Consider the following 15,772-nt stretch of genomic DNA (forward strand, 5'->3'; position numbering starts at 1 on the left):
ATTGTCATTATCTGTCATCTAGATCACTATAATTTCTATTGAGGTGAGGGGGTTGAATATTTCTGATTGCAACTGTAATTACTCATCGAACTAATCCCCACTTTAACGATGCTCTGTATCTCAGACATACTAAATGGACCATGAATCCTTTGATGCTGAGCCATCAACAAACAACTCCACTCCTGCAGGGACAGTGTCAGTAGTCATAGATTAAAGGAATCGTTATGTCTTGCAAAAGTGACATCTCTCTCTCTTTGTCTCTCTTAGAATTGGGACATTTCCTCAAACCATGTTAACATTGAGGTGCCGCGAAGGATCATCCTTGACCAATGGACACGATATTGTCAGAACTCCACTGTGCATTGTCCTATAACTACCAAACTTCTATCTAGTGATTAGAGTCAAAGCCTGAACAGCTTAATGTGTCAATATTTCCTCAGTGTCATAGCGACACCTACTGATTTGCCATGAAACAGGAAGTACTTTGTAAATCCACTCTGCGTTATCCACCCCGCATATGTAAGTCGCTTTGGATAAAATGTAATTTGTCAGTGGTGTCAGTGTCAGTGGTGTCAGATAACTTTGATATCTTAGATGCAAAGGTGAAAGATTTACATGACAAACACTTCTACTCCTGCAGTGACAGTGGTCATAGATCAAAGGATTCTTTATGTCTCGCCAAGGTGATGTCTCTCTCTCTTTTTCTCTTTCTCGGAATTGGTACATTTCCTCAAACCGTGTAAACATTGAGGTACGCCGAAGGTTCATCCTTTGCCAAAGGAGACGATGTTGTCATAACTCCCCTGTGCATTGTCCATACACCACCAAACTTCTGTCGTGTGATCAGAGTCCAAGCGTGAACAGCCTAATGTGTCAATATTTCCTCAGGGTCATAGTGCCACCTACTGATCAGTGGGAAAATGAAGTTGTTATAACATTGTCCAATTGACACAAAATTTCTCACGCTACATCAGAATCAGAAGTATTTTATTGCCAAGTAGGTTTACACCTACAAGGAATTTGCTCTGGTAATTGGTGCATACAATGAACATAGGACATAAAAACACAATAACAAAGCCCCTACTTGAACAGATCTATTAATCTGTATGTAATAATACTAATGGCGCAACCTAATGGCAACAGGATATAAGCGTTGTTCAACAACTGTCATGTCCCAGTGGAACTGCTCTTGAAGAAAAGACGACTTAATGAGCATCGAATCATCAGCGTCTGAGACGTCGTCGTCCTCATTTCTAATGATGTCTGCATGGTTTGCGCCAGAGATATATTTTGTTAGAATTTTTGCCTGAATGACAAGTGGACAAGTTTCTGATCCCGTTTTTGGGATATTTACCAGGTTTTTCATTTAAAATTACAGCTTCAGCAATTTAGTGGTTTTTAAAACTGTATGCCTTTTTATATTCACAAATTTTTTAAACATTGCCGAAAAGCTGTCCTGCTCCTTATTGTCCAGTTTCATTGTATTGAATGAGAAACTATTTACTAGGTGGAAAATTTAAACTTACCGACATTTAATTATTTTTTAATCAAACATTTATTTTCCTGTAAACAAAAATCTGCTGCATTGGGATTGAGGTATTAATCACAGACTGTATACTGTCTCACATTCCTGATTCTATTTTCTTCATCTAATATCAAGTCACCAATACAACTTGTGTATTTGCACTAGCAGTTTTATTACACCGGTGAAAGGCAAAATAATCAAATGACACATGAAAGATACTGAAATAACATTTATTGCAAAGATTACTGTTATATTTACATAATTAAATGAACGCATTTTATTGTAGAGTTAAACTTCAGTTCAGCTCTTTTTGAGGAGCTGAGGACGAATAATTTACATCTTCAGAAAGACATCACTTAAAACCATCAGCACTGGGACAACTTCGCATCATAGATCAAGTGTGCAGGGTTTTTAAAGGAATCTCAACAAAGATTTCCTGAAAAGAAGGCAATCACGTCAAATGCCAAAGTTCATTTGGCCTCTATTCATGATACAGGAGTGAACTGTGGGACACAAAGCTCCAGAAATGCTCACCAGCAACACAAACCCAGGGGATATCTATTATTTAGATAGAAAGGCAGTTCTGCAAGGATGATGTAATTTATTTTGCACCCTTCTTTCTGCCACCTTTTGGTATTCTTCCTTTGGGTTTTGCCCCTTTTCCTTTGCCCTTTTTATCGCGTTTGTCTTTCCTCTGCGTCGCCCGCAGGTCTTTCTTCATTCGACCGTCTACTACTTTGAAGACTCCCTTGACGCCAGGGGGCCGGCTCACCTTCTTGCCGGCTCCCTTTTTGGTCACGACATATGTGACGTCTCTCTTTTCCTTCCCGATGCCTGCTTTCTTGTAGATACTGATAGTATGCGAAAAAAAACAATAGAATTGAGATTTTATTATTCCTAAAATTAACAGTTTAAAAGCAGTTAAAATTGACTTGGTGTACAGCTGTAACATCATACCTCTTTAGCTGAGCCATCTTCTCCCTCTCAGTGATGTCCACTGTGTTGACAACTGCCTCTGCCTTCTTCTTTGCCGTCTCCATCTTTTTCAGCATCTGGAATAGTCACAGAGAAACTAACACGTTAAGATCCACAGAAATACTTTGAGTGTTTTTGTGCATCTTAATAGAGATCTAGCTGCTATAAAGACTTAAATAATCTTTAACCTTTAAATCACATCATTGGGGTTTCATCCTCAACTTACCCTCCTCTTCTTCCTGGCCTTGGCTTCAGCCACTCGTTTGATGGGCCGGGCATCGATCTCCTTCCATTTCTGTTTGAATTCGTCCACCATCTCTCTAGTGACGGGTATTGGCTTCTTCCGGTGTTTACGCTCATCGTCCAGAAACCACTCGGGTACTTCCCAGGGCTCGTCAGAACTAGCATACCTGGAGAAGCAGACAGGTGTATAAGTGAAATCAATACTATTTTGGTATTGATTGGTTTATTTTACTGCTTAGAACACAATAACTCAATCCAGTATTTTCACTGACTCAGGTGGGTTCACAAAACAAGCTGTGTGACGACAACATCTGCAATAGATATTGATCAGTGTAAAGAGGATTTTGTAGAAACTGACTGTGTGGTAAGTTCTAAATATGAACCAAGCAAAACCACAAGAATATCTTACAAAAATGATGTATGTTATACATGCAGCACTTGGTCACAGATATACCGTTATTAGGAAAATCACATTATCTTTCATCCCAAGGTCAAATTCTTTACATTGAACATTGAGACCTCTAAAACTGGCTCACAATCAAACATGATCCTTGTATTTTCACACATTTTGTACACTGGTGAGTATTTACCGGAGCAGGATGTTTATGCAGGATTGACTCATAATTAACTACAAGTCCCATTTTCACCATAATGAAGGAAAATGTCACCCACAGCAAACTTGAGTCATATCTATAATTTATATACATGTTTATCAGCAATAGAGACAGATGATACAGCATAATACAATAAAAAGGGTTTAGAGAATTAATTGATTGCTGACCACAGTCTTATTGTGGGTTCATTGACACCGTTAAAAATACAGAAATCTGCTTTGTGACAGTTTGACTCGGACAGAAGCTACGCACACCATGAAGCACCACCCACCTATGAAAGGAGCCGTCCATCAGGTCTCTGGCGGTTTTCTTCGACGTAGCGATCTTACAGCCGAGGGCCAGGCCTTCAGCATTCAGGATCCTGGCTTTCTTACCTGAGGGGCACAAAACATTCACACATCCATGAAGTTAAACTCTCACTGAAATGTATTCATTTGGTTAAAAAGCTTCTTATGCTGACATGTCTAGTTTTAACTTAGTTAGTTAGTTTAGTTTCTCCAGAACATTTCATCGGAAATATACCCTATACAAGTAGGAATTAACTTACTGGTGCTCTCTACAGGAACAACCTTGAGGTCGTCATCGGTCTCTCCTGACTTCCCAGCAGCCCCCTTTGCCTGCTTCATCTTGGTAATCTCCCTGGGAAAAAGCAGGTAAATTGTTTGTACATTGGTTATTTGTGACAACATAGAATTTAAGCTTCTTCATTCTATTCAAGTTCTCATCGAATAATATCATTCACAAAAAACAGATTGGACAGGACATGAGGTCATACTTCTCATCATCGCTGCTGTCGTCTGAGTCGCTCTCCTTCTCAGCTTCCTTCAAAGGTCCCGCCTTTTCCTCCTCTGGCTTAGGAGCAGCAGGAGCAGCAGCAGCTGACACCACCTCTTCTGCCTCCTCTTCCTCCTCCTCTGCCTCCTCCTCCTGAGCTTTCCTCTTTTGGCTTTTTACTGAAAAGGTCCCAACTTTTAATAATTTTCCTAGAGACATTCCTAGATGTAAGAGAACTAATATTCATCATTCTTGTGTCAGTTACCTGTCTGTTGGTTCTGGAGAAGCTCAGTGTGTTGGAGCTCACTCTTTGCGTCTCCTTCCAGATCAATCTCAGAGAAGATGCCCTGCAGAGAAAGAGGGTGTCAAAGGTCAGACATCACACAGAAATCGCCTCTTGTGCAGGTCTCAACCATGAGAAGGATCAGTAACAATATGCAAGAAGAAGCAGAGGACCAGTCGCAATATAACATCAATCTGCAGACCTCTCAACATCCCCCTGACACCAGGGCTGTGCATGTTGTGTTGCATTATGGGAAACAAACCTTGCTGAACCACAGGCTGGTCTCTCGCTCTTTCTTCTCATCCTTTCCCTCCAGCTCCACTAGCAGACCGCTGTCCTTCCCTTCATCCTCCTCTTCCTCAGCAAACTGTACTCTGCAAAAACAAATACACAAATCAAAAACTAAATTCAGGAATTATTGAGGGTATGAACTATGTGAAATTAAGATTCTTCAGAACATTGTGGCAACATGGGCCAAATATTCCCTTTTTGCTTTAACGTTTGCTGATTTAATAAAGTTTACAGATGAAAACAAACAAACAAATCTGGGAATCAGGTAATTTATATCAATAACATGTACTTCTAAGGGGGTTATGGTCATTTACAAGTTGAAGGCTATAGAGTGAATATATTTAGATATAACAGACTTTATATTGCATTTTAATATTGAGGATACTTTTCTACACAAATGATTATATTTCCAAAAATACATATTTTAGGTTCTCAGACTGAAGCTTCACACTGAGGCCAGTGTTGCCGTGCTATTACTAAAACTATCGACAGAGGCGTTGACTTAATGGACTGGGACTAACTTTCAGTTTGAGTTGCACTCCCATGTGTCTGAGATGGCAAATCCAAACCACAGCAGCAGCTCGTGTTTTTAAGCAGTTGGAAACTTCCTGGTCTGAACAGCTACTTACTTCTTCTTAGGGGCCTTCGTCTCCAGCTCTTTCTGTCGCTGCTCCACCTCCTCCATGTCATCGTCATCTAAATCAGAGGCCAGGGACATTTGATCCGCATCGTCTTCCTCATCCTCAGACAGGTACATGTCATCATCTTCATCCGGTAGATTATCCGCCAGCTGCATGTCCCCCTTTGACATATCAGTCAACACCTGATGGAGAGAAGTTAAAATAAGTTGGTACCAGGGAAGAGTTCTGCTGCTTCACAGAGAAAACTGGAGCAAGTCAAGTTTAGTGGGGGTATGAAGGTCTTCAAAACAATATATCAAAAAGTCGATTAAAGGCCAATTTATGCTTCTCTGTTTTGATGAACACGGACAGATAGGACTGCCTACTTTACCGTGGAAGGCCTTCTCCGGGCTCCACGGAGAGCTCTTCGTGCAGCTCAGATTTTTCAAACTATACGTCGGCATGGCGGAGAGCCTACGGATAGCCATTGGCTGTGATTGGTCTGCTAACAACGGTATTTCTGAACGACATCATTTCCGGACCACAAACTTCCTGTTTCATTTCGTATATCACCATAAACCCAAACACAACTACAATTCTATGATTAATGTGACAAGTGTGTTGAGCCAGCGGAGTTGTCTGGCTGACGGTGGCTGGTTAGAGCCCTGACGGCATGTGTGTACGGTCACATATGGTTATAACGAACTTTCATAACAGCGTCCTAGCCAACATGCTAACTGCGGTGGTAACTGAGAAAAAACATGCTGTCACGACTTTAATTCCACGCTATCACGAGAAAACCGACAGGTTAGAAGCAAATACTTGGTAGTAGTTAGTATCGGGAGTCCCTGCTGACTGTGTGTGGAAGCTGGGGGGGAAGCTAGCTGCCTCCGTGTAGCTTCAAGCTGTTGAATTAGCAACGCAGTTTGGAAACAAGCCCGGGGTACCGCTGTGCTAAGACACGATAACATCAGCATTATGACTCGCTGGGTGTCACTTTATTTTATTGAGCAGCCATCGTAGACTGTGTGTGTGAAAAGCCGGGAGCAGGTAAATAATGAACGTGGACTTCTTCTGAGAACTCATGAGGTAGGCTTCGCTAAGCTCGTCTTCCGTTGCGCCACCTACTGTTCTGGCGCCCAATTGTTTTCAGCAACCGAGAACTATGAATCAAAAAGTGTCCGACTGTCCGTCCGTAACGGACTCGGAGAAGCATACATTGGCCTTAAGTTACAGTGACTGAAATATTCAAAATGAAGGTCTCCAAACAGAGAAAATAATCCCTGGGCCACCTGAGGCCTGTTCTACAAAGAAAGGTCAACATACAGAGGAGTATCTCTTAGTTATCTGGCTACATTAAGCCTGCATTGTCATAGCAGCATATTCTAAAAGCAAAGAGCAAACTATTATATCAGACAAATAGAAATACGTTAACACGGGTTTCAGGCCTAAAGCAACCGCTGCAAAATGCTGTTCAAACTATTTTGATGTGACACATTAATTCATTCAATATATTCAAAACGTATTAAATAGTGACAGTGAGCGCCCTCTGCTGGTTCACAAGGCAAACTACCTCAGAGTCTGATGCGCCTCCTTTCTGTATAGTCTGAATTCAAACAGGTCTTTATTGTATGAATATGAACTTTGAAAAATAAGTGATGCTCCATCATTACAGCACAAGCGGGTCTCATTTCTGTCACAGCAAAGCAAGTTAGGTGATCAGCGTAAGTTACCATGGGGATTTATACAGGTTAAACCCCACAGTTAAAACTGATGTTAGCACAGACCACAAATCCTGCCTCATGATAGGAAAAATCCATGCGGCACCTTCACAAAACCTGATGGATTAAAGTCTACATCAGTTAACATGGTAAATTTGTTACCTTTTGCTTCTTGACGGTTGCGAGAGAGAACAGGCATGTGTCGTCGGTGTCTGCGATGGAGACGCCCGGCAGGTCCATCTTCAGCTCCACCCTCTCCCTCACCTTCCTCCGCTCTTTCAGCAGTTTCTTCTTCTTCCTGATGGAGCAGATAGGATAAGATGAGACAGTTATACAAATCTGTTTTCTTGATAAATATCAAATCAGAGAGAAATGGAGGATTTCAGACATTTTCACTAAATCTAGCTGCAATAATATTACTCTCGGTTTGAGGGTTCTGTTGTTTAGACACTTTTCAAAATGACAATCCAGACAAATCTCTGGTGTTAGATACACAATGATTTATCGATTGATTAAACTTTTCCACAAGATGAGAGTTCAGGAACGACTAAAAAAAGCGTTTGTCATACCGTCTGAGGTCAGACACTTCCTCCGCTTTCAGCTCTGCCAGTTTCTTCTCCAATTCCTCCTCCTCCTTTTCCTCGTCGTCCTCCACCTCTTTCTTCGGTTCGGGCTCGTCGTCGGACTTACACTTCTCTTCATCAGAGCTTAAGCTGAAAACAAAGCAGAGAGGATGTTTGATCAGCTGAGACAAATCCTTGCAAGGACAGAACAATTTTTTGTAGATATGTGGGAAGATGCTATAAAGACTTGTTTACTTGAGCTCTGGGTCTTGCTCTTTGGCAGCCTTCAGTTTCTTGGAAAGGAATTTCCGCAGCTTGGTCCTCCAGCTCAGCAGCAGGCTGCAGAATACACAGAGAAATAACTGAGTCAATAATTTTTATCTGCATTATTTCCATAATAATAATAATAATAATAAAGTTAAAGCATTGAACAAATGCTAAAGGGTGTTTTAATCTGTGATTTCTTCCTACTGCACGTCAAGTTTTTGATGTGTAACAAACTGTTGTTTTCTAAAAACAAACACCTGAGTGGGGACAGATCGGGGCTTACCGGAGCTCTTTACGGCCCAAGACTTTGATGTCACTACAACACTCCTTTATCTCAATGCTGGTGGCTGAGTGAGACTCCAGGTCTTCGTTATCGAAGCTGATCTGAAAGAAGAGGACAGAGTTAGGGCGGCAAGATGGGAGAGTTTTTAAAAAGACTGATTTTTTTTTTCTCTTCAATGCATAGATTGACAAATTATTCTCAACTCAAGTTAGACTTAGCTGATGTTTCCCTGATATTTAACCACATCTTGTTTCCCTCAAATTACTCAAACCCTATGAGAGCAGAGACACTTGGGATTATGCGAATGTCCAACTAAAGCTCATTATAGAGGCATCATCATGTGATTAAGTGAAACCAAAAGACTTCTTCAGTTCAGTTGAACAGGTCTCGTTTGTAAAGAACAGATTCATATCTCGTGGCCACAACTTACATTCATCACCTTCCAAATTCCAAAGTGGCTACTAGTTGAACAAATGTGAATTAAATTAAAATCAGCCTTCTAAAGTGTAATGTTACCATATTATCACCAGGAGAGGTGGTGTGGAATGTTCATGTGTGTGCAGGTCCCTCAAATTGGAGACGATAATTCCTGGAGCCGAACAGCGAATCCCTAACGTGCAGATATCTCACCTCACTGGCTTTGCTCAGGAAGTCAATAGGGTTCTCCGCTCTGAGAAAAGAGGTCACTGTGAAACTGTGGTAAAGCGTCAGATCTCCGTCTGTGTATCCCTCTGCCTGGAATAGAAGAAGAACTGCTTCGTCAGTAGTGGAGACAATTAATGAACCAAAACTAGGCGGTTCACAGGTGCTCATCTAATTCTCCTTCATCCCTCTAGTGAACTTGCCTTTGGCTTCTTGACAGGCATCAGGTCCTTCACAGTTTTGGCCAGCACCTCCACTTCCTTAAACGCATATTTGGCATCAAAGAACTTGCTGTCGATTTTATCCGGGGCAAGGTAACCTGGAAGGGGGACAAACAGTTTTTTTAACACATAGGCTCTCCCTTTAGGGGGTATGTTAAAATCCAGTCATCATAAACTGTCCCTTACCCTGACAGACGACAAAGATCTCAGCGGACTCATTCCTGGATGCCTGCGGCTTGGTGGCCTGCACCTTCTTGAAGAACTGCTGGAAGATCCAGAGGAGCGGCTGGTAATCCTTGGAGCGGAAGACCTTTGTGACAAAAGTGCCACCTTTGACCAGATAGTCACAAGCCAGTTTCAGAGCCATGAGCGTCAGGTGAGCTGGAGATGAAGAGAAGAACATGTAGACGTGTTAGGTTCAAATACCTTGGATTATGACAACTGATTGAGATTTTTATAAAATACTCCTAGATAGAAAACTTGGTCACATGACACTGTCCCAGTGTCCCTGCTTTAGATGAGACCTGTGTCTGTGATCATGTCTGAGAATAACTAATAATAATTAATGTTGATAAATGATTGAATGTTTTACTACAATTCGTTATTTCCTGGACTTTTGTGACTTTAAGTGACATAAATAATAATAATAAACACTGACGTCAATAGTATGTGTTTGAGTTCGTTAGTTTTTCGTTGTTTCAGTCTGATGTCCTGAATCTTTGGCTGTACGTACCTTGAGTGAAGGCGTCATGTGACCAGTTGGCTCCCACATTCGGGGCTCCATCGTTTAACACCACATCCACCTTCCAAGTCTGCAGCTGCTTTTTTATAGCCTGCATAAAAGAAACATGCTATCTCACTTAAAAAAATCTATTTTAAGAACTAGAATATAGCATGTGATTTTAAAGAAGTCTAATCTTTTGAAAAACAGTACATGTACATTGCATTCAGGAGTAGTGTGGTGTGAAGAACCTTTTTATTTCTCACATTAAACTGATCACTGTTTAAATTTGACCAACTCACCTGTCTGCATTTCTCTGTTGTGATGTCCTCTTGCAGCATCACCACATTAGGAATGGGCTTGATGGGCACCAGGTCAACACCTGACAGGAGGAGACATTTTAAAACATTCACTTGCATCATCTTCATCACAGAGTTTTTCTGAACAAATAAATCAGACTCCAGCTAAAACAATTTTTTAGTTAACTAATTAATCAATAGAGTGTAAATTGTCAACTATTTCCAAATTAAACTACGTTACTTTCTGACACTTTAAAAAGGAAGATGGAAGCAAATGTGACCTTAAAGACAATATGAGACTCACCAATAATGAGACTTGACACAGGCATAAAGTTTGATGCTACCTGCAACCTACAGGAAGAAAGATAATCATCAGTGTCTTTAGTCACGTTCACAACATACATCTCTCTTTTGTTTCTCTAGGCAAAGCTTACAAAAGCACTTGGCAGTTAATTAGATACATCTGGCAGAAACTGCAATAAATCCTGCATTCATGAAGGTCATTAAGTTCAGATGTGTTGATTTAACCATGTGACATGTTTACTGTGGTCAGTGGAGCTTCTGATCCGTGTTGCATTGTACAGTGAGATAAATAACATCATGAAGGCATGGTTCCAAAAATCTGAATTAACTGCTCAATTAACTCAGGTGTAATCTAATTTCTACTCATACTATTTGCAATACTTTTAATGGAACATAGCTTTTTGCCATTCACAATATGTCCTTATATTTATGTACATAGGGTTTTTCTACTTGCTCGTGTGATCATCCTGTGCCACTAAATCTTTTTCAAAAACCACTATAGTGAAAGGTCCACTTTATGTTCCGCTCTTTTTTTAATTACATTGCATGTATCCTATTTACATTGTAAATATCCCTATTTTTATATTTCCCTATGTTTACTTATTACAACCCATTTCCCCATTGTGTACCTAACAATCTGCCAACTGAGAGTGCATTGACTTTATATTCAGGGTTTAGATTAAAATCTGAGAACAGATCTGTTTTGACATCATGTCAGCATCACACCAGATGTGTTCCTGCGTGTCACACATATCATCTGTAACTACATCTGGTTAAAGAGTGAAATCTGAGAGTAGGGCTGATGGACTTGTTCCCACATGTTTGACTTGAACACACATGCATGGTTCCCAGTGAGGATGCACTCATGTCAGAGATGTCGCTCACCATCCTCCCGGAGCAGCGCACAGGTCCACCAGGGCTCGGGCTTTCTGCAGAAACTGAAACTTACGGTTGAGCTGGATGAGTTTGAAGGAGGAACGGGAACGATACCCTGAAGGAAAAAAAACACAACACCGGGTTATTCGACTTAACTAGCAAGTGTGCTAAAGCTAACATCAAGCTGAAGGCGTGAGTTGTGTTTCCTGAGAGTGACACTGTACCTGTTTCTTTGGCCAAGTGGTAGAATTTATCTTTTCGCGTCTTTCCGACTTTCAGCTTCTTCCCCATGGTTGTTGTTTTACGATCAGCGCTAACACAGAATCTCACACGTTGTCAGGACTCACTGCAGCAGCACGAAAACAAAACACGTGTTCCTGCCTCGGTGCGGAAGTTCACACCGAGCCACCGGAACCCTTTTCTTCTTCGTCTCAGTTGTTCCTGTTGTTCACAGGACGTGGCTGCCACCTGCTGCCTGCAAGTCCAACTGCATTTAAATTAAGATAAAATAAGATGATCTTTTATCGTTCCCACAAAGGGTCATGATTCGCTGAGGCTCATTTACTGCAGGTCAATTTCACAGTTTCAGAAACAAGTCCAAAATGCTATTTCCTTCTCTCTCCGTCTATGTCCTGTAAATATGCCACATTTGGCAACAAGGTTGACTTTTTGTCAAAAACGATTGATTGCTTAATTAACCCAAGAAATCACTTGACAACTAACACACTGTTTTGAATGAATAATAATGCTTTATTTCAATTTTTCACAGCCGCATGAATGTTGGGGGACAAGACCCTTCAGTGGAGGACACCTCTGTCAGAAGGGTCTGTTTCTGGATCGTGTGTTGATCAGTCCCAGGACAGAGAAGGCACTGGCTGCTGCCGTCACCAAACTGATGGCCCCAATGGCCCGGGTAGCCTGCAGAGACAAAGCGGAGCAGAGTTTTGGGAGTTATTTAGTATTACATCAAAGGGATAGCAGGGATCAGAAAAAATCAATCTTAATGGTACAACGTAATTCAGAATAGAATCAATTCCTAAACACATGTACATATATAAAATATGTCTGTGGCCTAAAGAAGAGGAAGCGAATATTTCACGAAACCAACACATGCATCTATCAAAGAACAAAGAGTGCACTTCTGTTCAATATGTTGCCCACTGAAGAGGTTATATGGATATTTCAATGTTAAACTGGTCAGTGTTGTTAACCATGGTTTGGTCACACAGGGTTGACGGTCAGAACATAGATTTTTGGGTAGATCAACCCTTTAATGTCGATTCAGAGCAAAACTTTAACCTCTGCGGCACCATGTGTAAATGATTTACAGTAAGTAGATCTCAATGCCGAATACACTTCTGAGGGTTTTTGGGTGAATCGTCCCACTACGTTTTAATACATCACTTCCTGTCACCAGAACCAAATGTAGTTTGGGAAACAGGAACCACATTTGTGTTTTGAGTTAATGTTATTTTTAGGTTCCCATTTGCATCTCACTGCAGTTTTTGGACAAATGGTGATATTTGACATTTACTTACACATTCAGGAAACCAAAGTCACTGCCCAATGATAAAATTCACGTCTTAAAAACAGATTCACACGAAAAATAAATGTGACTTTATTTACTTAGAAAGAAATTCAGTTTTAAATGTCCTGCTTGTTGTAAAATGTTTTTTCAAGTGAAACTATGACCTTGGTGACATTGAGGATCCATAAGACAATGTGGCCTTCTGAGCAAAAGTTATTTTACCCTAATTACACATGAGACAGAGAGTAAAGAGACAGTGAGAGACCTGCTCGGACACCCCCTCCCCGTAACGCAGGAGGGTCACAAAGTGCTCGCAGTTGCTCCCCAGCAGGTCGTAGGACACTTCCTGGCCAATGAGGACTTGCGCTCGCTGGATGATCTCGGAGATGGGCAGGGGTGTGTGGTTGTGGTCGTACTTGTTGTTGACCCGGTACGTGTCCGTTCCCACCACCTCCTTCAGCAGCTGCATGCGCACCACTGCCTTCCTGCTGAAGACGGACTTCACACTGGACATGGCGGCTGCCTGGCTGTCATCTGTACAGGGAGAGAAGGGACTTAGTGGATTTAACCCACTTTTTTCTCCAAGTTGTAAGAGCAAATGATTTATAAGTTGACCTAATTAAAGAGGTTGTCAAAGTTCAGTAGACGACAAATCGTTTTTTCGGCCTGCTGCCTGCAACAAGTTCAGCTGGGTAACCATAATCCAAAATGTAGCTGTTGAATGGGAAATGCAATCAACCTTATCATTTACAATTCACCTTAAAGTGTAACTAAACCACCTTGACAGTTGAAAGAAAGAAACCATGTTTATGGGTATTTAGTCGTGTCATTGATTGATTCTGGTGATGATCTTGAGTTGGAATCTACACTTTATTAAACAAGCTTTACTCTGACTGGTCAAATTTGTCACAATGGCTGGATGAAGGTGGCATGATTCTTTTTAATTCATTCTGAATAAGAGGTTGCCACTAACCAACAGGAGTCAGGTTGATGATGTAACCGTCGCCCAGGTAGAGAGCCCAGTGCTGATAGGCTGGTCGAAAGATCTCAATGAGGTCACCAGGCTGGGGGTCACCACAGAGGTCAGGAAGGTCAGGGTCATTGGAAGCCATCTACGACGAAAGCCACAGAGACGCAGCTTTGTATTTGATATCACAGATTCATTCTTTTCACGAAAGCTTAACTGAGCAAAGTGGTCTGCGTGCGTCTATTAGAAACAAGATATTTGGCTGTAAAATAATGATATTAAAATGTAAATACAGGAGCTATTATAAGTTACACTCTTTCATCAAACATCTGATTGAGGCCTTGAAAACTTTTAAAATAATAAATAATGAATACTATTGCTATATCTGCAGCATCAAATATCAAAGGAAATGTTATAAGTTAGAGAAACTATGACTGTGAATAGTTTTTGAAACGACCACTGACTCATACGTGTCCCTCTTTGAAGGTCACGCGGGTCATTCATACTGCATCGTTAGAAATTGACATTCATTCATCAATAAAACAATTCAGAAAGTGGACTTACAGTATAGTTTTGTTGTTGTTTATCCATCCCACATCATGCTTCCACAAATTCTAAAAAAAGGAAAGAAAGAAGTCACAGGATGTTCTGTGTCAAACTACTGGCTTTAACCCCCTGGCAGACCAGTACATGTGAATCTGAGGATGGAGAAATCATACATTTGGTTTGAAGTTTTATTTTTTGTACCCTGTTTATGGCAAAATAACTAAATTCCCAGAGAAAGAGAATGCTGGACGGGATTTTTCACAATGTAAAGGTCACCCATACATACACACACAGACAATACACACATGAGCTGTTGTGTCACCTATGCTGCCACAATGGCATCAACACAATGGGGAAGCTGACAGAAACATAGTTTGAGCCCAGGTTACTTCACATGAGGAAAACTCACTAATGAAATTGTAAATTTATATTTAAAAAGTAAGTTCCATGGTTTTTGTTCACAATTGTCTTAAAAGTATTGCCCCAAATCAGTCCAAATAACAATTTAAACTGTTGAAATTTCAAGTTTTCCTGAGTGCAAGAGGGTTCAGGTGGGATGAAAATGACATGAGATGAAATCTATATCTGCCCAGGGGACCAGTTAGTAAATCCATCTCATCACTAATTTAACACGCTGAGGCTGTGCTGCTGAAAAAGAAAGGCACCTACAACATAGAAATACAACATGACAGATAAAAAGAAAGCATCAGAGACACCTTTAAAATCACGTTATAGCATCATTGTGATTTTAAAAGAGGCTGAGAATTGAAATAATCTCTGACGCTCCGATGAATGAGCAATACTCACCCAAACACTAGCAGCTTTTTCTTCCTCACCATTTTAATTCTCCATCATAAATCCACACACAGTCTTTAAAAAAAACCATAAGAGAAAAATCCAACGAGAAAAAAAGAAATTTAAATTCCGAGTTTCTGAGGTGATGCGCAGTTTTCAAATATCTCAAAGCCAAATGGAGGCTGGAGCCGGAGGTGTTTCAGTGTCCGCTGCTCTGACTGATTTGCCACAGAAGCTGAGTTCTCTCACACACACAGACACACACACGTATACACAAACAGAGGTGTTTCCTCTCGGCCATTGTCCCATTCACAGGCTGCTCATGTGAGCATTGTAAGCATGGCTATAGGTAATGCATGGTTAGTTACTGCAGTATGGTTTGGACCAATGCTCGACCTTTTCCAAGAGAAAAGAAAATGAAATACAGACTGAGTGACCCCTACACTCTAAGCTGTAGTTGCTTGGACCAATATGTCATGTAGATTATCACTGTATGTATACCAGTGAGTTTTGGATGGACGTTCAGAAATATATTATTTATATGATTACGGAATTCCTTATTCATGAATTGTATAGCATCATTAGGAAATGAGGAAATGCATCATCATCTGCTGTACCGTATTTTTTTCAGACTTTGTTAGTGTAAAACACAAATTTGAATAGCTTCAGTTACTTATCTTTAAATCTGTATTTATATACTTAAAAGCATTAGTCT

At 40.7% G+C, this 15,772-nt stretch overlaps 2 protein-coding genes across 2 annotated transcripts; both read right to left on the reverse strand.

Annotated features, from left to right (window-relative positions):
• Positions 1–1,739: 1,739 nt before the first annotated feature.
• Positions 1,740–11,620, reverse strand: ftsj3 (FtsJ RNA 2'-O-methyltransferase 3). Its single transcript, XM_062395827.1, has 21 exons — positions 11,446–11,620; positions 11,231–11,336; positions 10,347–10,393; positions 10,046–10,125; positions 9,756–9,855; positions 9,209–9,403; positions 9,001–9,120; positions 8,790–8,890; positions 8,160–8,260; positions 7,865–7,948; positions 7,616–7,759; positions 7,209–7,344; positions 5,335–5,528; positions 4,677–4,788; positions 4,397–4,478; positions 4,133–4,310; positions 3,905–3,996; positions 3,629–3,731; positions 2,727–2,910; positions 2,483–2,577; positions 1,740–2,376 (listed from the first exon to the last, which is right to left on the reverse strand). Exons 1-21 carry the CDS (start codon positions 11,510–11,512, stop codon positions 2,127–2,129), a joined length of 2,571 nt encoding a protein of 856 aa, XP_062251811.1. The 5' UTR covers positions 11,513–11,620; the 3' UTR covers positions 1,740–2,126.
• Positions 11,621–11,976: 356 nt separating this feature from the next.
• Positions 11,977–15,263, reverse strand: plaat1 (phospholipase A and acyltransferase 1). Its single transcript, XM_062394951.1, has 5 exons — positions 15,070–15,263; positions 14,281–14,330; positions 13,723–13,861; positions 13,015–13,283; positions 11,977–12,139 (listed from the first exon to the last, which is right to left on the reverse strand). Exons 2-5 carry the CDS (start codon positions 14,305–14,307, stop codon positions 12,038–12,040), a joined length of 537 nt encoding a protein of 178 aa, XP_062250935.1. The 5' UTR covers positions 14,308–14,330; positions 15,070–15,263; the 3' UTR covers positions 11,977–12,037.
• Positions 15,264–15,772: the final 509 nt, after the last annotated feature.

Source organism: Platichthys flesus, chromosome 9 (genome assembly GCF_949316205.1).
Source record: "Platichthys flesus chromosome 9, fPlaFle2.1, whole genome shotgun sequence".
Classification (NCBI taxonomy): Eukaryota; Metazoa; Chordata; class Actinopteri; order Pleuronectiformes; family Pleuronectidae; genus Platichthys; species Platichthys flesus.